The 26,917-nt window shown below is 39.0% G+C and overlaps 2 protein-coding genes across 6 annotated transcripts in view; one reads left to right on the top strand and one right to left on the bottom strand.

Annotated features, from left to right (window-relative positions):
• The window catches only part of ITGB3BP (integrin subunit beta 3 binding protein), a 62,131-nt gene extending 53,668 nt beyond the window's left edge, over positions 1–8,463 (bottom strand). For both annotated transcript variants that reach the window (XR_009451964.1, XM_059689306.1), the window contains exon 1: positions 8,268–8,463. Coding sequence is in view for 1 of the 2 variants with exons in the window: in XM_059689306.1 (XP_059545289.1) it covers positions 8,268–8,272 (5 nt within the window). In the remaining variant the exon portion in view is untranslated. The remainder of the gene's footprint in view (positions 1–8,267) is intronic.
• Positions 8,464–8,623: 160 nt separating this feature from the next.
• Positions 8,624–26,917, top strand: part of EFCAB7 (EF-hand calcium binding domain 7) — a 64,408-nt gene continuing 46,114 nt past the window's right edge. For 2 of the 4 annotated variants that reach the window (XR_009451963.1, XM_059689303.1), the window contains exons 1-6: positions 8,625–8,778; positions 10,661–10,851; positions 17,317–17,528; positions 18,147–18,233; positions 18,800–18,995; positions 19,919–20,040. Coding sequence is in view for 3 of the 4 variants with exons in the window: in XM_059689303.1 (XP_059545286.1) it covers positions 10,665–10,851; positions 17,317–17,528; positions 18,147–18,233; positions 18,800–18,995; positions 19,919–20,040 (804 nt within the window). In the remaining variant the exon portion in view is untranslated. Of the gene's footprint in view, positions 8,779–10,660; positions 10,852–17,316; positions 17,529–18,146; positions 18,234–18,799; positions 18,996–19,918; positions 20,041–26,917 lie in introns of all 4 variants that reach the window. The other 2 variants (XM_059689305.1, XM_059689304.1) reach the window with 2 other exon arrangements.

The following is a 26,917-nucleotide window of genomic DNA, read 5'->3' as shown; positions in this document are numbered from 1 at the left end:
AAAAGGACAAATAGTATGTGATTCCACTCAAATGAGGTGTATTTTAACACAAAAGAAATTGTTCTAAAAAATGTGAACTATCATTTGATTCCTAATGAAGAACTAAGAATGGTATCATTTGAGGTTCTCTTACAGGACTTTTAATTTTTTTAAAAAAATATTTTTATTGATTTCAGAGAGGAAGAGAGTGGGAGAGATAGAAACATCAATGATGAGAGAGAATCATTTATCCGCTGTCCCCGGTACGCCCCCTACTGAGGATTGAGCCTGCAACTCAGCATCTTACAGGACTTTTAAAACATTAGATTACATATAATTTTGAATAGCTGAGCTGAGGGGGATTAGGAAGATAAAATAAGTAAAGCAGATAAGACTCAGGGAGCCTTGATGCTCTGCCAAATTCTTCCCCTAAGGTCAGGCAAATCACATAAACTCACTGAGCTTCAGAAACTTAATATTGGCCTGTAAACTAGTAGGAAATTTCTGAATGGAAAATAAAAATATGATTTGATATGTGTTTCCATTTACTCCTCACTATAATAAGGATGATAATAATTGCCAGCTACCTCATGGGAGTATGCTTATGAGATAACTTAGAAATCCTTTAATGAACAGAAATGGCCAAATTCACATCCCATGTGACTCCTCAGGTGTAAATTGAGATATCTAAAATGATTATCCCCATTCTATGTATAGGAATGAACTACAAAGGGAGAAAAATCTTCTATATCCTCTTTGCATTCTCCCTTTCATTCAAGTCTATGCTCTTTTGAGTTCAACATTTATAATGATTACACGATAATTCACTATCACAGCATGGGTGAGTAGGAACATCACTCCACTACATGTATAAATATGGTCACATGTGAAAGAACCTATATAACAATGAAGCCTCTGTTCTTTGTGACAAAACTGGTCAATACTGCAACCAGTTATTGGACAACATGTTTATAGTGTCAAAAGTTTCTTTATTAAAGATTAATAAAAAAATGGCTAATGTATTCTTATAGAAGCAAAAAAGATATATTTGGGAATAATGACCCCAGAAGATAAACAGGCAAATGTGAGATCTTCTTTGGGTTGAATAAAATGAGAAATGCCATAAAATTATTTCATTCCTAAATGGGTACTCTCAAAAATGAACATTAATAAAATATTCATTACTGTTACCTTCTGCAAGAAATATATAAGTATGTATATCATCACACCTACATACATACATAAAGTCCTTTAAAAGCGTCTATTGAAAGGGGCCAAATAGACATATCAGAATCCTATATAATAAAAGCCTAGGTGGTGTCACACCCTTGCATGACATCATCACAAGATGGCCACCACAAGATGGCCGGCAGGGGAGGGCAGTTGGGGGCAAACAGGCTGGCAGGGGAGGGCATTTGGGGGCAACCAGGCTGGCAGGGGAGGGCAGTTGGGGGCAACCAGGCTGGCAGGGGAGGGCAGTTGGGGGCAACCAGGCTGGCAGGGGAGGGCATTTGGGGGCAACCAGTCCTGCAGGGGAGGGCAGTTGGGGGCAACCAGGCTGGCAGGGGAGGGCAGTTGGGTGTGAGCAGGCCTGTAGGGGATGGCAGCTAGGGGCAACCAGGCCTGAAGGAGAGGGAAGCTGGGGGTGATCAGGCCAGCAGGGGAGCAGTTAGGCATCAATCAGGCCAGCAGGGAAGTGGTTAGGGGCAATCAGGCAGGCAGGCAGGTGAGCAGTTAGGAGCCAGCAGTCCTGGATTGTGAGAGGGCTGCCCAACTGCCGGTTTAGGCCCGATCCCTATGGGGTTCTAGATTGGAGAGGGTGCAGGCCAGGCTGAGGGACATGCATGAATTTCATGCACTAGGCCTCTAGTTTTATATAATTTCTTATATATATATTATATTTTACAATATAAAAATTAATAATAATAAACTAACATTGATGCTACCCTTCCCTTTAGATTCTGGCACAATCATTTCTTTATTAAAAATTTTATTTATTTAAAAAAAAATTTTGAAATTTTGTTTAGAAAGATGGACAGGTAGAAACATCTATAAGAGAGGAACACCACCTTTCGGCTGCCTCCAGCATGCCCTCCACAGAGGACCAAACCCAAAACTTGGGTATGTGTCCTGACCAGGACTCGAACCTGTGACCTCTTGGTTCCTGAGTTGACACTCAACCACTGAGTCACACCAGCTGGCCCAGCACAATCATTTCTAAGTTTTCCCTGAAGATATTTAGTTTGCACTAAGGATTCTTCCACTCTATACCTAAAGCACTTGTACATGCCTGTCTCACTAAACTTATTTATGTTGAAATAATCTATTTATTTAGTTTGTCTTCCCTCCTTAAATAAGATATTTATATTATTAGCACCTTGTCTGTTAACTGGTAGGTATGAGTTCTAAAAATGCCTGCTAAAATATCTCTCCTACTAAAGTTAAAACTCCTAGAAAGGTACAGTATCTGTTCACAATTATATCCCCAAGGCCTGACAGTGATTGGCATAAAGTTGTTCAATTACTGATTTATTATTTTTTATTTAAAACCTGTCTTAACTCCAAAAATACATTTAATTCCTTTAATTTTTATGACTCTCCAAATTCTATTTAAGGTCATTTAAATGCAGGTTCCTAAAGGATGTCATATTAACAGTCTTATCTATAGTCTCTTAGCTGGTGTGTTCTGTGGTTAGAACCAAGAGCATACCAAAATATGCTACATTTCTCTATCCAACAGTGAAAACCTAGCTCCTATGATCCTCAATACATTTATTTGCTCAAGCCTAGAAGACACAGGAACTATTTTAATAAGTGCTAACCCATACCTCTATGAAACAAACCTACTCACCAAGATTTAATAGTCAGCCCTGGCCCAGGTGGCTAAGTTGGTTGGAGCATCATCCTGTACACCAAAAGGTTGAGGGTTTGATTCCTGGCCAGAGCATATTACCTAGGTTGCAGGTTCCATGTATTGGAGATATCTGATCCATGTTTCTCTCTCACATTGATGTTTCTCTTTCTCTCCTTCTTTATAGTAAAAAAATAAGCATATCCTTGGGTGAGGATAAAAAAGAATTTAAAAAAAAGATTCAATATTCGCCTAGTATTCTTAAAATGTAAAATGTATATACAATATTCTACTGGATGTTCAACATAGTTTTAATTTTCATTTCCCTGATGTCTAACAAAATACTTATTTGCCATTCATAAACCTTTTTTTAAAAAATATATTTTATTGAGACAACCAAGATGGCGGCATAGGTAAACACCTGAACTTGCTGCCGTGTACAACCACATTAAAACTACAACTAAAAGACAAAACTAGTATCATCCAGAACCACGGGAAGGCTGGCTGAGTGGAAATTCTACAACTAGAAGGAAAGAGAAAAGTGCACTGAGCCCGGGAGGAGGTGCAGAGGTGTGGAAGTGGGGAGGTACAGAGACGCGTATGAAAAGGGCTGGCGGCTGGGTACGCTGTTGTCTTTTTCAATCGGAGGGAGATACAAGCTCCTGACTGCTCTGAACTCCAATTCTGGGCGAGAATATGAGGACCCAGACTCATACAGAGAGAAACTGGACTGTCTGGCATCGGTCCAGAACATGAGGGCGGCTTTCTTGCAGAGGTGCTTGCAGTGTTCATTATTCCTGCATGGGGCCGCGGAACACAGACCCCGGGACCTCTCTGAGCCAGAGCAGATTGGCAGCCATTGCGGTTTGCTCCACCCTGGTGATTCCCTGAGACCCCGCCCCACCCAATTTACAACCCCACCCAAGCTGTGCGCAGAGGCTTTTGCATGCGAATGGCCTGGCCTTTCTCTGCCTAAAAACCTGTCAAACTGCAGCTGGGTCAGAGAACCCCAGAGCTTCCAAAAGAAGGACTAAGGCTCGTCAGCAGCCTGCATTGCTTCACAGCTGAGCCTCATCTGGGCACCTCCAAACCCCAAACAAAGAGGAGGAATCTGCAGATCTCTCTGTAGCTCCTGCTGGGTGGCCTCAGGCAGTGGCTGAATTTGCACCTCCTTGGAGATCCAAGAGCCAGTGTACCCAGTTGTGGGAAACCAATATAGGGTTAAGCCTCGGACTGACTTGTTGGCAAAGTCACAAACAAGTCCCAGCTTAGAGGGCACAGTCCTCTTAGCTTAATTAGGCTTGACCTTATAACACTCCCTAGATCTTATCTGGGAAGCTAATGGGCTGAGGGAAGTGCAGGAAGTGTAACTATGGTCAAAACAAGTGAAATTCACAAGAACTGTGTAACTATGGTAACCACTACTTTGTTTACCTCTGACTATAAAATAGTTGGTGCAGCCTGAGCACGGTGGAAGTCCTTCCTCTTGAGTTGGACTTACCCGCCTGGCCCCCCAATATTCCCAAATTATCTCTTGTCTTTTCTCTTTCATTTGTGTGCGGCTCCTCTTCCAGATCCTGAACCCTGAACCACACGGGACGTGGAGGGAAACATTTACAACACCCAGTGGTCAGAGTGAGACCATCCAGATTATAACTCTTCACATCCATAAGAGACACACTTAGGGGGCAGACTCAGTGAGTGCCAAAGCCCCACTGAAGCAAGTCCTGCCCCATAAGGGTGTCTCCAGCACAGAAGTTCTCCCATTGTAGACACAACTGGTCCTCTCAGCCAATTGGTCTGGAGGTCAGTTCTCCCAGTGATACCAACAGCAATCAAGGCTTAACTACAACAAGACTGTGCACACAGCCCACAAAGGGGTGCACCAAGAGTGTCCACCTCAGGTAATTAGGAAGGCTGAGCCATTGGGCCCTATAGGACACCTAGCACAGAAAGCCACTCTATCAACACAGGGAAGCAGCCAAAATGTGGAGACAAAGAAACAGGTAAAAAATGACAGAAATGGAGGAAAGCAAACTACTGGATATAGAGTTCAAAACCACACTTATAAGGTTTTTCAAGAATCTTCTAGAAACCTCTGAGAAATATAGTGAGACCCTCAAGGATATGAAAAAGGACCAATTGGAAATTAAGCATACACTGACTGAAATAAAGAATATTATATAGACTCCCAACAGCAGACTAGAGGATGCCAAGAATCAAGTCAAAGATTTGAAATACGAGGAAGCAAAAAACACCCAACCAGAAAAGCAAAAGGAAAAAAGAATCCAAAAATATGAAGATAGTGCAAGGAGCCTCTGGGGAAACTTCAAGCATACAACATCCAAATTATAGGGGTGCCAGAAGAAGAGAGAGAGAGAGCAAGATATTGAAAACCTATTTGAAGAAATAATGACAGAAAATTTCCCCTACCTGGTGAAAGAAATAGACTTACAAGTCCAGGAAGTGCAGAGAACCCCAAACAAAAGGAATCCAAAAAGGACCACACCAAGACACATCATAATTAAAATGTCAAGGGCAAAAGACAAAGAGAGAATCTTAAAAGCAGCAAGAGAAAAACAGTCAGTTACCTACAAGGGAGTACCCATGAGATTGTCAGCTGATTTCTCAACAGAAACTATGCAGGTCAGAAGGGAGTGGCAAGAAATATTCAAAGTGATGAATACCAAGAACCTACAACCAAGATTACTTTATCCAGCAAAGCTATCATTTAGAATTGAAGGTCAGACAAAGAGCTTCACAGACAAGAAAAAGCTAAAGGAGTTCATCACCACCAAACCAGTATTATATGAAATGCTGAAGGGTATTCTTTAAGAAGAGGAGGAAGAAAAAGGTAAAGATAAAAATTATGAACAACAAAGTGACAACAAATACATATCTATCAACAAGTGAATCTAAAAATTAAGTGAATAAAAAATCTGATGAACAGAATAAACTAGTGAATATAATAGAATCAGGGGCATAGAAAGGGAGTGGACTGACTATTCTTGGGGGGATGGGGGTGTGGGGAATGCGGGAAGAGACTGGACAAAAATCGTACACCTATGGATGAGGATAGTGGGGGGAAGGTAAGGGTAGAGGGTGGGGTGGGAACCGGATGGAGGGGAGCTATGGGGGGGAAAGAGGAACAACTGTAATAATTGGAACAATAAAGTTTTATTTAAAAAAAAAAGTAACTATATTTTATTGATTTTTTTTTACAGAGAGGAAGGGAGAGGGATAGAGAGTTAGAAACATTGATGAGAGAGAAACATTGATCAGGTGCCTCCTGCACACTCCCCACTGGGGATGTGCCCACAGCCAAGGTACATGCCCTTGACCAGAATCAAACCTGGGGCCCTTCAGTCCACAGGCAGAAGCTCTTTCCACTGAGCCAAACCGGTTAGGGCCATAAACCTTTTTATTAGGTATTGGTTCAAGTCTTTGAGCCTTTATTTTAATAAGGTTTTTGTCTTTTTACTGTTGAGTTGTAAGAATTCTTTATATATACTAGTATACTCTAAAAATAAATTTGTGTCAGATATACTAGTATGTCCTATGACGTCAACCTCAACTTTAAGGTTACATATTTATTGTCAGAATATCTGTACCACAGACTCTTCTAATATAACATGTGTTTGTTAGTATGCTAGGAAAACAATTATCCAAAAGTTCCACTTTTAATAGTTTTTTGGTTCCCCACTATCTATACAGAACGGGGTCATAGTTATCACCACTTCCTAAGCAAATGCACACCAGTTTCCATTGTATTCCTATTTGGTAGGACTTTTGCTACATTATCCTTGAAGGTTCACAAAAGTGCTAACTGGATTTTTTTAAAGCGCAGCAATAGGAAGACAAGTCTTCTTGCTTAATCCTGGGGAAAGCAAAACCTTTTCAATAATCCTAACTTTTAAAGATAAAATTGGCCCGGCAGGCATGGCTCAATGGTTGAGCATAGACCTATGAACCAGGAGGTCACCTCCAGCTGTATCCCCAGTGTGGGGGTGCAGGAGGCAGCCAATCAATGATTCTCATCATTGTTTCTTTCTCTCTCTCCCTCTCCCTTCCTCTTTGAAATCAATAAAAATGTACTTTTTGAAAAAGGATATAAGTGAAACACATTTATTGATATTGTGTAGGACACCATATTAAGTGCTGAGTTTTCTTATCTGGAAATTATAGATAACAGTACCTCCTATTTCTTATCTGGAAATTATAGATAGCAGTACCTCCTAAAGTCCCTTTTTAGGATTCAATGAGAATATGTAGGTAGATTGTTAAAACTGTACCAGATCACAAGGATTCAATAAATGTAGGTTATTCTTTTTTCTTTTCTTTTTTAATCCTCACCCGAGGATATTTTTCCATTGGTTTTTAGAGAGATTGGAAGAGAGAGGGAAAGACAGAGATAAACATCCATGTGAGATTGGTTCTCTCCTGGGGCACTAAGGGAAGGGGGAAGGGGAACCTACAACCGAGGTACGTGCCCTTGACCAGAATTGAACCAGGACCCTTAGGTCTGCAGGCCAACCCTCTATCCACTGAGCCAAATTATTATTTCTTTACATCTTTCCACTTTCATGTCAATTCTTATTTAATACAAATATTTCCCCCTCTGTGTTGCTTTGCATTTGGCTCAAATCTAAAAATAAAAATAATACTGGAATAAGTAAGTTACTTCAGAAATGCACAGGAGGGGGTGCCTAAGTCAACCTGGGGACAAGGACTGCCAGAAAATCTCACGTGTTAGATAGTAATCCCTCCACCCCAAAGAAAAACTTATTTCCTGAACTTTTTAAAAGTTTCTATACAGCAGCAATAAGGAAACTGACGCCAGAATTGGCTACGCTTCCTCCTGTCATAGCTGGAATGCAGGTCTCTTGAGACTCAGTTCTCCTTATTTGTTGCATTGAAAAGGTGGAAATTTATTGAAGAACACAAGTACAGACTCCACGTGGGGAGGGGAAAGAATCTCACAGCACAGACTCCCATGTGGGGAGGCAGAAAGAGTCCCCCAGACCCAGTTCTTGAGTTGCCCTATAGGTTTGTGGGAACTCACCACACTCATGGGCATCGTCAAATGATCTGGCGTGTTCCAATCGATTCCATCCCATTCTTGGTATGTTGACCATATCTGAAATCACTTCAAGCACTAAAATACATCACAGGCTACCGCCCACAGCCTATAAACCCAGTCAAAGGCCGTGGAGAGTCAGGATTAACGTGGACCAAGACTATCACCTAACTGCGGCTGCAAGGTGGGCAGAGGTGGGTTGAGGGTATCAAGTGGGTAAGCACCAGGAGCTGTCGGCGGAGGAGACAAGTTTATACTCAGAAAAGTAGAAAAACACAAAAGGTTACTTTAAAAAACAACAAACTCTCCAGGCTCGCAGAGGGGCCCGGCAAACAGCAATGCCTGGACGGAGATACCTACGGCATTTCCACACTGAGGGAAGGACCACTTCCGCTGGATCAAACTAAGCGAGCAACCTTCTCGCAGACAGAACCTCCCGGAGGAAACGCGGAACCTGAAAAGCGCGGGCGAGCCGGCGTCGACGAGGTGTCACACTCAATGTAGCCCGCCGGAAACACAGACCCGCGACAACGCGTCCGAGTTCCTGCGGGGAAAGGAGGAGGGGGTGTCGGTCAGAGACCGCATCCAGCCCCTTGCAGTGCAGCCCAGGAAGCACCCTCGCTCACGATGCTGGCCATACCAGCCCCGGATGGCGGAGCAACAGGACCGTCTCTGACCACTGTGGATTAACGATCCCTAGATTCCTAGCCGGACCTTTTTGGGAGGTGCGCTGCGTCTGATTTCCGGTGGCATCGAGGTTCAGTTGCCATGGTAATTAGAGAAAGGCCGAGGTCCGTCCGGCTTCGGTGAGCGGATCGTGGAATCCGTGCAGAGAATTGGCTGCGCCCGTTCGTCTGTAAACTGCAATTAGGTAGCGATCAAGCCGCGGTCTCTCTGCGCGTCGTGTCCCTTACTGCTCGGCTTTCCTCCCACCCGCTTCGTTACCTTCTCTGTCCTACTAACACCGGGTGCACGGCGGGACCTGAAATGTACACTTAAATGCAGGCTCATGCTCTGAGAAATACAGAGACAGCGATGCTGCCCGGGATCAGCCGTGTGCACATGTTTCTCCGCGTGGGGACGGTGTGGCTGGCGCTCCGTTTCCACTCGGCCCTGGAAAAGCCCGAGGCGCTTGTTCGTTTATTTTTCTCGCTACCGTGTGGCTGGTTATTGATGGAGCCGTTTGCTGCAATGTGCTCTCTAGGCCCCTGCCTGGCGCTCGGGCTGGAGTCTTAAATGAAGGAGGTTTCCAAGCCTGAGGGGGTCCAGTTATATATTTATTTAAGCCTAGTTTCGGCTCCCCTCACAGAAAGGGAAAGAATAGAATTCTGTAACATTTCTGCCCGGGGGATTTCCACGGGAGGGAGGCACCTTATTTGGAAAATACGTATTCGAAGACAATCCAAATAATAAATAAATAAATAAAACCCATCACATTTTAAAATTGCTTGCTGCAAAATGCACGTCCTCTCTTCCTCGTTGGAACGGTTTTCTTTCCCATTTTTTTGGAGGAGGTGCGTGGACGCATATGTGTTTAAAACTCTGGTGCTTAATTATCGTGATACCAATTTGCAGTAACCAGACTGTGACACCACATCCCTATGGGGTCCTTCTAAATCTGGTGTAATAGGAAAGTGTCAGGCAGGCGGTCTGTGTATTATAAATAGGGTACTTCATCCATGATAAGCGATTATTATCTTTCTTTCCCAAGTGTAAAAGACCTATATAATTCAAGAAGGTGCAAGTGATTTAGGCCTCTTGAGTAAGAATCCAATGAGTCCTGAAGGGGACCCTACCTGTGTCGTCTTATTGTTGAACTTGAAATATTCAATTTATTAGGCTGGAATGTATTTTTTAAAGTCAAAGCTGGGTAAAATAATGTTGGAAGCTGTTAGACGGCCAGCACGATTTAGTGCCTCATTGTAACTATTGTACAAGAAGCCTTCATGCACATTAATAAAGAAGCAACCGTTGCTGAAATTTACTGACTTTGGCTACCTACTGTTCAGTTGGTGACTCTGTGCCCCTCAATTTTCTCATCTGTAAAATGGACTAAAAATACCTGACCACTGTAGTAGGGATACATGATGATGTATGACAGTTTTTTAAGCTCTTATGAGCAGAGGTGTTATATAAACCCAAAACATTATTGTTAGTAATGGAACACAGTAAAATCTCATGGTAACACTATAAATGGGATTTTTAAAAACCAGTCATGTAAAATGTGGGGCTGCATTATTGAAAGGTTAGTGAAATGACCTGCTTGATCCTGCTGTGGAGATGGATGCCAACTGCCAATCACATTATATCCACGATCTTGTTACTGTGGAGTTTCACTCTATGTACAGCTTCTTTAGCACTTAATTTGTGCCAAGCACTGTTCTGGATGCTTCACATATATTAACTTACTAGTATTTAATCCTCATGACAATCCTATGAAGAGTCTTAACTGACTGTCCTGTTATTTTGAGAGAACAGATGTAGGTTTTTCCTTTCCTATGATTCTTCTTTGTATTTGTTACATCTTTGTTTTGGTTTTGTTCTTTGGTATATACATATATATTAATAAAGCAGAAACTTTTCTAGTTTACCAGATAAGACAACCTTATGCATAATATAATGTTCATCTTTTTTTCCTCCACAACTAAAAACTCTAATGTCTTGATCCTCCTGCTCTCATTTGAAAGGCAAGATGACATTTGCACTTTAGGGGATTAACATTTACTAAACCAGTTTTTAAAATTATTTTTTAGTAGAATGGCCATCAGTCCAGGAAGTGATGCAGCCTTCTCCAGTCAGAAATCATCGCTTTCCGAGAGTCCTCGAACAAAGAAATATCCACTAACTGAAGAGGAGATATTTTATATGAACTGTAGAGCTGCCTACTTAACTGTTTTCAAAAGCAGCTTAGAAAACATTATTTCTAAAGACCAACTTTACTTAGGTAAAAAAAAAAAAAGTATTTTGCCTTATTTGTTGAAAGTTAATTAAATCAGAAAGACTGGAATTAGAATTATGTTGTCAAATCATCCCAATTTTAGTTTGAGCAATGGAACTACTACATTATGCTATCATGCTATTTTATATAGTTACATATTGTAGGATCTTCAAAATAAAACTTTCAATGTTTATGCAGGATAGAATTGTACTTTTAAACCTGTCAATTACTTGCTTTCAAATTTTTTTAAATTCTCATTTTGGTACAGGAAGATTTACAATAGAATTAAAACACTTTCGGCATCTGAATAGCTACTCTGAATTTGACCTATATTAAGGAACATGTAAAGGATATATAACAATGGGGTGAATAGCTATAAAAGAAAAGTATTAGGAAACTAGAGGCCTGGTGTACAAATTTGTGCACAGGTAGGGTCCCTCGGCCTGTCCGGCAATTAGGGCTGATCAGGTCTGGCTGGCGGGGGGAGGGACCACAGGAGCTTGGCTGTGGAAGTGCACTGACCATAGAGGGCAACTCTTGCGTTGAGGGTGGTCAGTGCGTGTCATAGCAACCCTGGTGGTCAGTTCATGTCATAGCTACCAGCCAGTTGTCCGGTTCTAACAGTCGCTTCAGCTTTTATATATATAGACTAGAGGCCCAATGCACGAAGATTTGTGCAAGAATGGGTCTTCCTTCCCCTGGCTGCCGGCACCGCTTTTGCTTTGGCCGGAGCCGCCTTTCTGCCTTTGCTCCGGCCCGGAGCTGCCCTTCTGCCTTCCCATGCTGCCAGAGGCCTGGAGCAGCTGGGGCAGTGCAGAATGCCTGCATCATCACCATGCCCCCGCCCCCCGCCCCCGGCCACTTGGTGCGTGTGCACATGCGCGCTGCCCACAGGCCCGCCATCTTTGTTGGGTTAATTTGCATACTCCTGATTGACTTGGGGTGTTGTGAAAGTACGGCCAATTTACATATTTGTCTATTCTTAGTGTAGATAACTGAATTTTTAAAAATATATATTTTTTATTGATTTTTTACAAAGAGGAAAGGAGAGGGATAGAGAGTTAGAAACATGGATGAGAGAAACATCGATCAGCTGCCTCCTGCTCACCCCCCACTGGGGATGTGCCAGCAACCAAGGCACATGCCCTTGACTGGAATCAAACCCAAGACCCTTCAGTCCACAGGCTGACGCTCTATCCACTGAGCTAAACCGGCCAGGGCAATAACTGAAATTTTAAGAGAATTAAGAATTCTGGGTTTGGGTTGGCTTGGTTTTGTGTGTGGGTGGAGTGTTCGTCTTTTTTTGCTTCTCTCCATTGTATTTTGAATTCCTCTGGTTGCAAATATCCCCTCAAACAAGGAATTGGTTCTTACTAGCTGAATCGAATAATTTGGTTGTCTTTAGACTTAAGAGAGTGGTATACAACAACACTGAATACACAAGTTATTTTCATCAAGGCTAATAACTTTCTGAGTAGAGAAACTGAGTTATTTTGACAAATTTAGAGGCAGTTTCCTTTAATTAAAAAATATGACATATTTTTGCAATGTCTTGGGTTTGTATGCTGTAAGATCTCTATTTGAGGAAATCCATTTTGTGGACTATAACATAGTTTATGTTTTACTATAAATTATAGTTTTAGTTTTTTTCTCTTTATTCTTTTGAAAATAGGCTGAGATCACAAAAGTTAAAACTTTAACATGCCTTCTGCTACATGGCATTTAGTTTGTTAATCAATGAATAGGTATTACTAAGGTGCTATCAGTCTTATAGAACTACCTGGGAGGATAATAATGCAGTTTTTGTCACTTCAGTATAATACACACTTTTGGTTTTATGGTGGAATACTCTTTGTAACATTGTAATGACTGATTTCACATAATCTAGATTTTTAAAAAGTGGTGTGTAACCTGATTAAAATTAGGTTAGAAGTTACTAAAATATACCTGTTTCTTAACTTACTGAGTACATGTTTTGGGCATAATGAGTTTTATTCTGAGAAAAATTGTTCTGTAAGTAACAGTATCTTTTAAAATATTTTGTTATTGAAGATAGCAACAAGCATATGCTTGTGGGAAAGAGGTTTCAAAACTGGACGAAATACCATTTCTTCTTCTTCTTTTTTTTTTAAAAATATATTTTATTGATTTTTTTACAGAGAGGAGGGGAGAGGGATAGAGAGCTAGAAACATCAATGAGAGAAACATCGATCAGCTGCCTCCTGCACACTCCCTACTGGGGATGTGCCTGCAACCAAGGTACATGCCCTTGACCGGAATCGAACCTGGGACCCTTCAGTCCACAGGCTGACACTCTATCCACTGAGCCAAACCAGTTAGGGCGAAATACCATTTCTTTACATGGGCTTTTGACTTCAAATAACTTCACTGAGGTCCTACTTGTATTCCCAGCATTTATTTATTTAAATATATTTTTATTGATTTCAGAGAGAAAGGGAGAGGGAGAGAGAGAGAGTAACATCAATGAAGAGAGAGAATCATTGATAGACTGCCTCCTGCAGGCCTCCTACTGAGGATCGAGCCCACAACCCAGGCATGTGCCCTTGTCTGGAATCAAACCTGGTACCCTTCAGTCCACAGGCTAAAGCTCTATCCACTGAGCCAAACCGGCTAGAGTGTATTCCCAGCTTTTAAAGCAAGCATGTCAAACTCAAAGGCTAACACAGGCCAAGTTTACGTGGGCCGCAAAAAAACAAAAGCTTCAATTTTCATAGGAACGTAGGTTTATTTCGATGGAGACATGCTGAATACAAAGGGCTGAAATAAATGAGTAATTGTTAACATAAAATAATAGAACATTTTAATAAAAATTAACATTTTTTCTTGAACATTACCTTACCAGACACTGAATAACTGCACAAAATTAATAAGCGCCATGCAAATAAACCTATTTTTCTTGTTCTCTGAAAGCCAAATATTTCCTGTTGCGCACACCAAACAAGTCAGTCCAAGACTAATGACGTGGCAATCAGCTGCTAAAATATTTGCTGCTAGTATTAGTGGAGAGAAATGGTGCGCCTGCGCATAAGGCGCGTAAGGGAAATGAATGCAACATGATTATAGTAATCAGTCATTAGCAAATGTTGTAGATTGTTATTAATAATCCTATCTAATAAAAGAGAAACATGGTAATTGGCGTACGACCGATACCCTTTTCATTGGCTAATCAGCGAGATATGCAAATTAACTGTCAGCCAAGATGGCGGCCGGCAGCCAGGCAGCTTGAAACTAACATGAGGCTTGGTTGCCTCAGTGATGGAGGACGCCAACGTTCCCCGCCTGCGGCTGCAGGCCTCTGAGCGGGCAGTTTAAGAAACATTGTAACAAATACGCCCAACTTCAGCCAGCAGATTAGCAACATTGTAAGCAAAGGCCAGAAACCTACTTTCAGCAGCGGAGGCCTAAGAGCTGGAGCCAAGCCTCAAGCTAAAGCTGGCCCAGAATTAAAAAAAAAAAAAAAAAAAAAAAAGGAAAAAAGGAGCGTTTGGGAGTTCAGTCACCCCCAGCCTGAAAACAGCCCTCAGCCCCTCACCCAGACTGGCCAGGCACCCCAGTGGGGACCCCCACCCTGACCCAGGACACCCTTCAGGGCAAACCAGCCAGCACCCACCCATGCACCAGGCCTCTACCCTATATAGTAAAAGGGTAATATGCCTCCCAGCACCGGGATCAGCGGAGCCGAGAGGCCTCCCGGCACCGGGATCAGCGTGACAGGGGGCAGTGCCCAAACCCCCTGATCGCCCTGTGGCTCTGTGTGTGACAGGGGGCGGGGCCACAACCTCCCTATCCACCCTGCTCTGTGCCTGACAGGGGAAGGCGCCCCAACCTCCTGATCGGCTCTGCTCTGTGCCTGATAGGGGGGAGCTCCCCGCACCCCCACAGGCCCTGCTCTGTGTGTGACGGGGTAGAGCCATAACCTCCCCATCAGCCCTGCCCTGAGTGTGAGAGTGGCGGCACCCCAACCCCCTGATCCGCCCTGCTCTGTGGGTGATAGAGGGCAGCACCCCAACCCCCTGATGGGCCCTGCTCTGTGTGTGACAGGGGGCGGTGCCCCAACTCCCCAATCGGCCCTGCTCTGAGCCCGACCAGGGGCTGCACCTAGGGATTGGGCCTGCCCTCTGCCACCCGGGAGCAGGCCTAAGCCAGCAGGTCGTTATCTCCCGAGGGGTCCCAGACTGCGAGAGGGCACAGGCCGGGCTGAGGGACCCCCCCTCCCCCCCCGAGTGCACAAATTTTTGTGCACCGGGCCTCTAGTTATGTATAACAGGGTATTGTAAAAATTAAGTTACAAAATTTTTATTAAGACGTTTCTTACATGCCATTATATTGGCTGGCCCGCATAAATACTCGTATTGGGCCACATGTGGCCTGTGGGCAGCGAGTTTGATGTGCTTGTTTTAAAGGGTAAAGGTTGGCTGGGGATGGAGTGCTAAAACATTTATCTTTATCTTCTTGATAGATGAATTAAGGAATTGTCCATTTATAAACTAGGCAAAATACTGCTCTTTATTCCTAGGTCAGCATGGTAATCAGTATTTTTGTCTACATCCAGAATAAACCTGTGGAAATAAAAAAAAATTTATATTATCTCCACTGTTACAAATTTCCACAAAGGCTTTCTAGGTGAACAGAAGGTGTCAATTACTACAGCTACACCTTTTGTAGCTCTGAAAGGCACCTCTAGATGATGAACTTGTTTCTATTCCTGTGCCAAAGTTTTGTCTAGAAATGATGCACTAGTATAATCTGGAGGATGGGGACATTTCTCTTGGTCTATGGACTTCTAATATGTTATGAACTATACATCATGACCACAGGTAGCAATTTTACACTTCAGGTGTGCACTTTCTATTGAAATTATAAAACTTAGGAGCCAAGGAGCTTGTATCTCTGGAAAATAAAAAAATCACACTGTTATGCCTGTGCACAGTGAAAGTTCAATATAATGGACTCACAGATGTCTCTATTATTTTTTATATCTATATCTATATCTCTATATCTATCTATCTATCTATCTATCTATCTATCTATCTATCTATCTATCTATATATGAAAAATATATATGCTCCCTCCTTAGGATCAAGACTGCAACCCAGGCATGTGCCCTGATTTGAAATCAAACTAGTGACCTCTGGGTGTATGAGTCAACACTCAAGCACTGAGCCACACTGGCCTGGCTATAGGATTATTTTCAAATGTTTTGGATAAAAATAAAAAGTGGTTTGACCATTGTAGCTCTACAATTGTCTTCCCTGAAGTTTGTTGACATTCTTGATTTTTAGTAGGGCTATAGCTGTAACTAGATATTTTTTGTGCCTATATTTGACATTTGGAGCATGATGTTCTTGAAATTATAATATCTAGCAATGATGAACATTTTAGATATCATGCCTTGGTGACAGTACTGTTTTCAAACTAATTATTTCTTTATTCCATTAAGATATTTGTTGAACCAGAAAAAGTAATAGTTTATGATTTTATGGTTATTCTTATGTCCTCAAAACAATCAAGTAGATGGTTGTTTTTTAATCTTTTATTTTCTCCAAGCACTGTTATGAAATAAATAAGGTAATTAAACCATGTAGGTTGAGAAAAACCTGTCAGAATAGGAAAAATCTATTTAATTATGGCATTAATAAATCAATAATCTTTAGTTGGATATATATATACTTATACATATATATTTATATATATATGTTGGAGCAAAAGTAGGTTATTCATATAGAAAATAATACAGTAATTAATAAATAATAGTACAAGAATAAACTATTTCACATACAACTATATATTTGCAAAATCAAAGGTAATATATTTGTATTTGTGTACTTTTATATAATACTAGAGACCTGTTGCAGGAAGATTCCTGCAAGAATAGGGCTTCCTGCGGCTGGAGTGAAGCAGAGAAGGGAGCGAAACCCGCTGAGGCGGGCTTTGCTCCCGCTCCCAGCCACTGCGGCTGGTTTCGCCTCCCGCCTCCCGCCTCCGCAGCCTTGTCTCCGTTCCTGTCTCCGCTGCCTCTACTTTGCTCCCTTCTGTAGCGCTTTGCTTCCACATTGTCTTCAGTCTTTGCTCCCAGCTGGTATATGCAAATTAACTGCCATCTTGGTTGTGTTAATTTGCATATAGCCGCTCTGATTGGCTGGTGGGCGTGGCTTAAGGCATAGCAAAAGTACAGTCAATTTGCATGTTTGTCTTTTATTAGTGTAGATTGTAATCCTATATAATAAAGAGCTAATATGCTAATTAGACCAGACAGTTAAATGACCTTCCAGAATGACCAGTGGGCAGGGAGGCAGGGCTGCGAGGGCCAAGGCAGCCAGGGCTGCGAAGGTCTACCCTTGCACGAATTTTATGCATCGGGCCTCTAGTATATAATGATTTAAAGAAAAAATGTACTTAAGTACCAATTCCAAATGTTACTTTAAAAATAATACTTGTTTTATTGGGCAGCTCTTCAGCATGCAGGAAGAAATCCATCCCAAAAGACTATTGATAAATATTGGACTCCTCAAACTGCCAAACTGAATTTTGATGATTTTTGTATAATTTTAAGAAAGGAAAAACCTACTTCAAAAGCAGACCTGCTAAAATCATTTAAACAATTAGATGTAAATGATGATGGCTCTATTTTGCACACTGACCTTTATAAACTTCTAACAAAGGTAAGATCTGTGAAACAGTTTTGTAATATGCGTATTTTGCAAAACTTGGAATCTGCTTTTGGCAACCAAAGTCCACATTAAAAATAACTATTTCATTGGCAGGTGAAATGAATCATATATGTGTTGTTTATAAAGTACCTAAGGATCCTTCTGGATGAAAGGTACTTTGTAAATACAAGATAAAGTGTAAAATTGAGCCCACTTTGCAATCCCCTTGTGTTTCCATGCAATTCTTTGCCTGCTCAGAACTCTGTAAATCAGTGATTCATATGTGATAAATAAAAGAGAAACAAAGTATTAATGGGATTCAGAGTTGATTCTTTTTCTTGGTACAATGTAAGAAAGTATCATTATTGTAATTTTAATAGTTATTACTGGATCTATGTTACACATTGTTCAAATTTAGTATATTGAAATTCAGCACACATTTACAAAATTTTATAAAATTGTGAAATTTTATTTTATATGTTTTATTCTTACTTGACATAGTACTCATTCTGAGATTTATAAGGAAACCATGTAGTCAAACTTATAGAAAAGATTAAAATGAATTTCCACTCTTCCCATGCATAGCAAAGTAATAGTCATGTTGTTTTGAAATAAATATTGTTTTTTCAGGAAGGTGAGAAGATGACTCAAGAAGAAGTAAATGCTGTAATAAATTTGGCCGATGTAAATGCTGATGGCAAATTTGACTACATCAAGGTACATAAGCTCACATTGATGTAAATTTGCTTACTATGTAGAAGTGTTTTTAAAAGAGCACATTTTTAAAATGTTGGCAATAACATACTTGTATATTGTGTACTGATTATACTTGAAATTTAACCTCTCCATTCCCACAATTGTAATCTGATGACTACATTAAAATAATATAACCAAGTTAAAATGCATGCACACTCACACAGTGTACCCATGCAAAAACAGAGACTCCTCAGGTATATGCTTTTCTGAGGTGGAAGAATCATAAAATTACTTAGAACAAATGCAAGTCTACATGTGTTGTAAAAAAATAATAATAAACCACCTCTCTTTGTGTAACATTTTATTTTCACCCAGAGTATGACTTCCTCAATGAATCATGGTTGCATTTCACTAGGTCACTTGAGGGCGGTCAGTCTGACTCAAGAAAATAAAATGAGTACCCTTGTTCAATAGGAAACATATTCCATCTATCAGTCTATTCCTTGCCTACTAATGTGCATTTGCTTTCTCCTCCCAAATGTATGATTGACTGTTTTAGAACTGGACTACTTTCTTATTTCCTGTAGTTTTGTAAATTATACATGACAACCAATGAGCAGTGCCTCAAAACTACTCTAGAAAAACTGGAGGTTGACAGCAAACTGAGGCGTCAACAGTTTGGAAGCCACATTGAAGGGTTCCCTGAAAGGGACCCATCACCAGTACCAAAACCATCGCCTAGAATCATAAGAAAAACTGATCAGGAAACATTCTCAAATAAAGGTATTTACTTTTTTAAAAACTTTATTGTTGACACTGTTACAGATGTCCCCATTTCCCCTCCTCTTTAGCTGCTCCCTGGCCCCCCTTCTCTCTGGCCATCACCTCACTGTTGTCTGTGTCTATGGGTTATGGATATAGTATGTTCTTTGGCTAATCTCTCTACCTTCTTTCATCCAGTTCCCTCCCCTGACAGCTGTCAATCTGTTCCATGTATCCATGACTCTGGTTCTATTTTGTTGGCCAGTTTATTTTGTTCATTGCATTCCACATATAAGTGAGATCATATGGTATTTGTCTTTCTCTAACTGGCTTATTTCACTTAGCATAATACTATCCAGGTCTCTCATGCTGTTGCAAAAGGTAAGAGTTCCTTCTTTTATGGCTGTGTGGTATTCCATTGTGTAAATGTACCACAGCTTTCTTATCCACTCATCTACTGATGGGCACTTGGGCTGATTTCAGATCTTGGCTATTGTAAATAATGCTGCTACGAACTAAGAATTTTTTCATCAAGAATGTAGGGTTATATTCAGATAAATTTTTCCTTCCATCTTCACTTATTAGTGATAAAACAAATGAGAATCCAACTTTTGTCAGCTATCATTTTTACACTCTCTTAGCTGTAAAAATCTATTGAAGTAAAATTTTATAATGGAACTTGACTTGACTGTGCTCATTATATTTTATTAAAACTAAAATTCAAGCTAAAAGATGACATATTGAAATAAAGAATCTTGTTAGTAGCCCATAAATTAGGGACCTTTAAAGTTTGATAAATATAAAACTTCTGACTTTATTTCAATAGGAAGAACAAAGAATACAAAATTAATACATAGACTGCTTATGCTACTTTGTATTTAACAACAAACTTTCTATTGACAGCTTTTAATATTGGGAGACCAAATAACTATTACTTGTTGCAGGTGATTCCAGGAGTTCTTTACTGGCAACAAGCAGAAAGTTCAAAATATCTGTTTCTCTCACAATTACCATGGAGGCTAATAGTAACCGAAACTCAAAATTAACTGAGCCAAACTCAATAAAGGTATAGTATTTTAAATTAATAGATAAGAGTTTTTCTTAAAAAATTGACATAAAGTTTATTAATAACTATTTGGTGTCTACAGGGAACCAGTAAAATTTGTGACATAAATTTTGGAGGCTTTTCTGAGGATTGCAGCATTTCTACCTGTAAACCAGCTCTAATATTTTAAAGTGAAAATTATGAATAAGAATATTATTAAAAGGTCTTCGGTTTGAAGATGTTCACTCTTTAATTTTTGAATTTGATGAACAGATTATCTAATTACTTTACCAAGCAATTTTTTTGTTTTAACAAATACTTTTCATAGGTGTTTCTTATACATAAATCATTCATTTAATATCAATTCCTATGAGAGAAAGACAACAAAGTCACTTTGCTAAGTCAATATTTGTAGAGTGTTAATATTGATCTTCTTCCTTTGTTTTCCCTTTCTAGATTCAACCTTTACCAGTTTTCTTTCAACAGAAAATAATAGCTACAAAAATATAAAACATTAACTGGAAACTGCTAGGATACATTAAAAATGTGTACCTAGAGACCTCTGTAAAAGGGGGAAAATGGTTATGACCACATACTATAACTGCTGTTAGAAAACTGAACTGATTGTTCTCAAGAGCTACATTTTTGTTTCAAATAACAACTCTGTATTTGTAATTGAACTCTGAAGTCCCTTATATCTTTAAATTGCTAGACAGTGACATTTGTTCTATATTAAAATTTTAAAACATTATCTCCAAGGAATTTTGTTCATACTGTTTAGGAAGCTATACACCCTAAGCAATTTGGTGTGTATGTCCAACATGTTCACATACAATATTTTGTGTACCAGCAATATTATTTTCCACTAATAGAAGCTTTTTGTATTTTGAAACTAAATTAGATGTTAATAAAATTAATTTATTTAAATAATTGTGGTTTACCTGATTCAAGGTATAAATAAATATAAGTTTAGCTAGTGTGAAGAGAAAGATAAATAAATATTAATGTGGATTATATTAAAGCCATAGTAAAACTTTTTCTCTATATCATGTGCTTATTAATTGGGCCCATATCAAACAATTCCTTTAATTTAATTTTATTCAACAACTACTTACTAGAAAGATAGTGTATGCCAGCTATTTTGTTTAGTTACAAAATATGGGTCTTGAATTTTAAAAATGAAATTTTTCATTAGATTATTAATATACCAATGTAATACAGCATAGTATTTCATTTATTCATTAATTTATTTAACAAATATTTATTGAGTGACCACTCTGTGCCAAGCACTATTGTAAGTGCTGCTTGAATCTTAGCTTTCTCAATTAATAACTGTGTGACCTTTGGCAAATTAGTCAGCAATCTTTCTGAGTCTCAGTTTCCTAATCTATAAATTGGGGATAATTATATTTAGTGTCCTTTTTGAAATATTTAAATCATCTAACATATATAAAGCATTTAGCACAGTGCCAGGGACATAGTATTCACTTTAATAAATAATAGTATTGTTAATATTATTACAGAATTAAGAAACATCTGTAGGTCTTTATAAAGGAGTAACATAATAAAAGTATAATTTAAGAAAAGTTATTCTATTGTATACTGTGTACAGAGACCTCACCTTAGGAAGACTATCTGAGAAGTTGATAGAGTTATTCAGATATAAAGTAATGATAGTTAGGAGACTTGACTTGGGGTGGTGAACATACAATACAATACAATATACAGTTGCTGTTTTATAGAATTTACACCTGAGACCTATATCATTTTATTAACCAATGTCACCCCAATAAGTTCAATTAGAAAAGAAGTGAAAGAGAAGAAAAGTAAAACAAAGTAATGGTAGTTAGACCTATCATGATAGTTAGGGAAGTACCTGAACATACTAAGGGAGGGACAGAGCTAATAGACAATGCCAAAATTAGTATGTAAGCCACAGTGACTGTATAACAAAAGACTACTTAAGTTTTGCATCTAAGACATTAAGAGCAAGGAATGGTGCTGATGATAATTGGGAATTAGGTAAAAGATACTAGGAGGATTTAATGAATAAAAGAAGATAGCATATTGTCAACATTTAAACCAATGTTGTTTACTCTCTCATATTTCTTAGATGAGCTAAAAAAATTTTTAAAAAAATCCATGATTCTTTTGTTATTCAGCAGGATTCAGTTCTTTGTTTGCATTTTACTTCGAAGTTACTTTGTAAATCTTGTAAATCGTATATATTTCTTGAGTTTCATAACAACTCTGAGAAGTACTTGGTTATGAGTATAATGTATAATTTGTTTTAATTGAGATTGATAGAATAAGTTGCTAAAATAATTGTTAAATCATATTTATTCAAATACTTTAAATCTATTTTAAACAAGTTTGGGTACCTCAATTTCAAGTGGGGTGGGGAAGTATGGAATTGGGAGAAGAAGGGTCTTTTCAGAAATTAGAAAATTGTTGTAATGGGGTACATATAAACCAGATTTTAAACCATTAATCCACACAATTGATAAGGGACCTGAGTTATAGGAAGAAAATAAGACCCTTATAGGAACTATCTATGTATTAATTTCTATAGGCCAAACATAGGTACTGTATCACTATTATTTTTTTAATCCTCTAGTGTATCCATTTGCTTAGGATTTACAATGTGCAAGGAGTGTCAGAAATATTTCTTTGAGAGAGGAATAGCTTCAATTGCCAGTCATGACTAGAATTAGAAAAAACCCCAAACGATGAGTGGTAAGCTCTAGAGATGCAAAACTTCCTATATCCAGACTCCTAATTAAGACTATACCTACATATATATTTTACATATATGTATGGATGTATGTATGCATATGTGTGTTGTATAACATATCTATACTAATAAAAGGGTAATATGCTAATTAGACCAGGTCAACTGGCCATCTTCCAGACGTCAAACTTCCTTCCGGACAAAGCCATGGTGGTGGGGGCTGAGGCAGAGGCAGTTAGGGGCGATCAGGCCGGCAGGGGATGGCAGTTGGGCACGAAATCAGGCCAGCAGGGGAGGGCTATTAGGGGTGAGATCCGGCCGGCAGGGGAGGGCAGTTGGGGGCAAGATCAGGCTGGCAGGGGAGAGCAGTTGGGGGCGAGATCAGGCCAGCAGGGGAGGGCAGTTCGGGGCAATCAGGCAGGCAGGCAGGTGAGCGGTTAGGAGCCAGTGGTCCCAGATTGTGAGAGAGATGTCCAACTGGAGAGGGTGCAGGCTGGGCTGAGGGGAACTGCCTCCCCCCTCACCCCCCGTGCACGAATTTTGTGCACCAGGCCACTAGTGTTATATATTTATCTATCTATATAAAACAATGCAAATACAAACATTTTTTTTTGTATTTAGAAATGTTTGTCTAATTTAATTTTTGTGAAGGTTCCCAGTAATAATTTTGTTAATGAAAGTTTCTCATATTTTTAAAATGCTTATCAATTCTACTTGTCAGTTAGTGGTAATCCATATCAAGTGTTCTCTTTATAAATCATCTAAAATTATCTTTGTTTTCAAGTATATAGTTTACAATTCTTTAATAACAAAAAGTTCAGTAACTACCTACTCGTCTTAATGAAAAGAAATAGCTTCCTAATAAGTATGTGACATAGATGTATCTTTATAAAAAACAACAGTAATGATGATAGTGCTGATGGCATAATAATTCTACCTCACCTTAAGTTTTAATAATAATACAGAATTTTATGTCAAAACAAGTTATGTTCCTAAGGTGTTCTAAGAAAAATGTAACTTTACTAATATTTATTTTTTGATAGCTAGAATTTTCAACTGTACTATTTTCAATTTGTGCTTTTCAGCATTTTCTTATACATTGTGAATGAAAATAAGTAAAATTTGTATATGACAAATGAATTAACAGTTCTTTTTTCTTTTATGTGAATTTACCTGAAATAGTAGAATGTAGCACCACCTTATGCCCTGTATAAGAATTACAAGCTATTTTTTATGTTGTCAAAAATTACATTGTACATGGAATTTCTTACTCTATCATTCTAAATTTTTAAAAAAACTAAACCTTTTCCATTTTCCTCACACTACTCACTTTTAACTTAATCTATAACTCTTTCCAATTGATTTATTTGAATGAGCCAGCAAATTTGTCAGTACTTTTTTTTCTTTCAATTCATCACATTTTAGTCTCTAGAGCAGGGGTGGGCAAACTTTTTGACTCAAGGGCCAACAATGGGTTCTTAAACTGGACCGGAGGGCCGGAACAAAAGCATGGATGGAGTGTTTGTGTGAACTAATATAAATTCAAAGTAAACATCATTACATAAAAGGGTACGGTCTTTTTTTTTTTTTTTAGTTTCATTCATTTCAAACGGGCCGAATCCGGCCCGCGGGCGGTAGTCTAGACCCTAGAGAAAAAGCTTTGTCTGATTGAAAGTCTGTTTGTTTTAAAGGAAATTTTGATAGAAAAAACTCTGGCAGATCTTAAGAATTTGAATGCTTCCTTTTAAACAGGAAAGCTACAAATTCTCCTAGTAATGCTATTTAGTATTCAAAATAACCTGATTAGTACTTGAAGTTTGGGTGATATAAATAATGTGACATTTGTCTTACTTCTATTTTATAATAGCTGTTGTCCTAAAAACTTCCAGCCTTAGTAACCATGGATTGTAGTATACAGGCTGGCTGTCTTTTCAAAGAAACTTATAAATTCCTTTCTACCTGTACTGTTTCTAGAACTGGAAGTTAGGAAAGACCTCTACTAAAAATGTTTAACTCACTTCCCAGCTAAATTTTATAAAGGCTATTCCTGTCAGCTCATGCCACTGCCCCCAGAAGTACCATAGGAAAAAATTTTTCCATCTTTGAGTTTCTCAGATGCCACAAATTATGTTCACTACTAAGATACCTGGCAAGGTGCATTCTTCTTTAGTTTTATTTAAGCATTTTTTAAAAAATGGGGTGGGAGGTTACTATATCCATGATTACAATACAAATTTAAGAAATTTTTTTCAGCTATTAAAATCTTATTTTTTAAATAAGAAAAGTAAATAATTTATGTTCACCTTAATGCTTTTATATATGGACAATTCTAATGATAATGCCTTATACTTTATTACAATAATTCATAAACATGAAGTTTCTTTAAATTCTAGCTTTTAACAAAATCATGGCAGATATTTAAGTGTGAAAAAGAACAGAATTTTGAGTATAGCTTGTAGTTTGGGGAGAAGTAAGGAGACTTGGGTTCCAGCTCTGATTTTGCAGTTAATGAGATTGCTTTTTAGTCTTCTTTTACTTTTAATATTCTGTAATTATAAATTAGTACCCCTTACCCTTCCAGATGGGTAATAGTAAAAGCATTGATCCAAAAGTCTTAGACTCTAGACCTGATATTTCTACAAACTCCTTATAAAAGTCTGAACCAATAAACCTCTGGTTATCTCAATTGCTCTGTTTATTAAAATGACTAATTTATAACCTACCCCATATTGCTTCATAAGGATGTTGTTGCAATATCATATATAAAGACTTATTTCTGTCATGAGCAATATACTTATGAAGATGAATCCCAGTAACTGAAGTCACATTTTAATTTCTCAGAATTAAAAGTACACATATCTTTTATACCCCAAAGGTACAACAGTGCATGTGATTAACTATTGACCGAAACCTTGAGTAATAGTTCAGCAATAATGGTAAAATTCAGTTTAAGAAGAAATCTCCAGGCCCAACCGAGCCTCTCGCATCTCAGAGCAGCCAGGCTCTGACTCAGCTGGGCCTGGCCCCCAGTCCTCCCTGCCTCCCCAGACCCAGGCCAAGGGGGCAGTGTCCGCTCCTGCTGCTTCTAATAAACTCACTCTGTTGGTCAGCAAGGGATGCCAGTGTGCCCAGCTTTGCAAGGGCAGCCCGGTGCCAACCCTGCATTTTAAGAGAGTAAACTGGAAGCTGGAGTCCCTAGTCACTAGTGAGTTCACCTTGGGAGGGAAGGCGGATAACCAGAGACACTGTAGATGAGAGTGTGCCCAGGATGACAGAGGCAGGGACACAGCACCCCCATACCCCAACCCCTACCCCCAGGCTCCTCGTAGTGCCTTCACCTGCAGTGAGCTAACAGCCAGTCTCTGGGGCTTCCATTGCTATCACATTCATGCCTTATGAAATGTCAAAAGGGAAGAGCTGCAGCTTCAATACAGCAAGGAATTTCTTTTTTTATTCATTCTCTCTCTCTCTCTCTCTCTCTCTCTCTCTCTCTCTCTCTCTCTCTCTCCCCATGTAATGCCCTTCTGAAGAAGTTTTGAAACCTGAATAAATATTTCTCTGTCAATTAAAAAAAAAAGAAGAAATCTCCAAAGAAAATATGAATATGAAAATGTAAAACTTACATAAGTTGAAAAATAACCAAAACTAAAATAAAAGGAAATAGAGAAAATGCATGCATAAAAGCTTACAATGGGAGGTTAAGATCTAAAATAGCCAAAATAAAAAAATAAAATAGCCAAAAGAATTTATTAAAATATGTAAGAAAAATATCAAGTCTGCAATAGAGCTATGAGAACGGGATGAATAGGCAGTTCACACAAGGGAGACACAAGTAATAAACACATGGGGAAAAGTTTAGCCTTGCTAGTAATCAGAGAAATTAAAATTAATGCAAAAGTGATTACAATACCATTTTATTATCATTTTGTTGCATTAATATAAATTAATAAAAAATCATTATAATACATGTAAACATACCGAATACTATAATGAATATTTTATGTACTCACACCTTGCTTAAGACATCATCCCCCACTACCACTCAAATTTTTTTTTAATAATTCTTTATTGTTGAAAGTATTACATATGTCCCCTTTTCTCCCCATTGACCCCCTCCAAACCATCCCTACCTGCTGCCTTCACCACCCCACTGTCTGTGTCCATGGG

Source organism: Myotis daubentonii, chromosome 3, assembly GCF_963259705.1.
Source record: "Myotis daubentonii chromosome 3, mMyoDau2.1, whole genome shotgun sequence".
Lineage (NCBI taxonomy): Eukaryota > Metazoa > Chordata > Mammalia > Chiroptera > Vespertilionidae > Myotis > Myotis daubentonii.
Note: the sequence above shows the minus strand (reverse complement) of the source record. Positions and strands in the feature narration are given on the sequence as shown.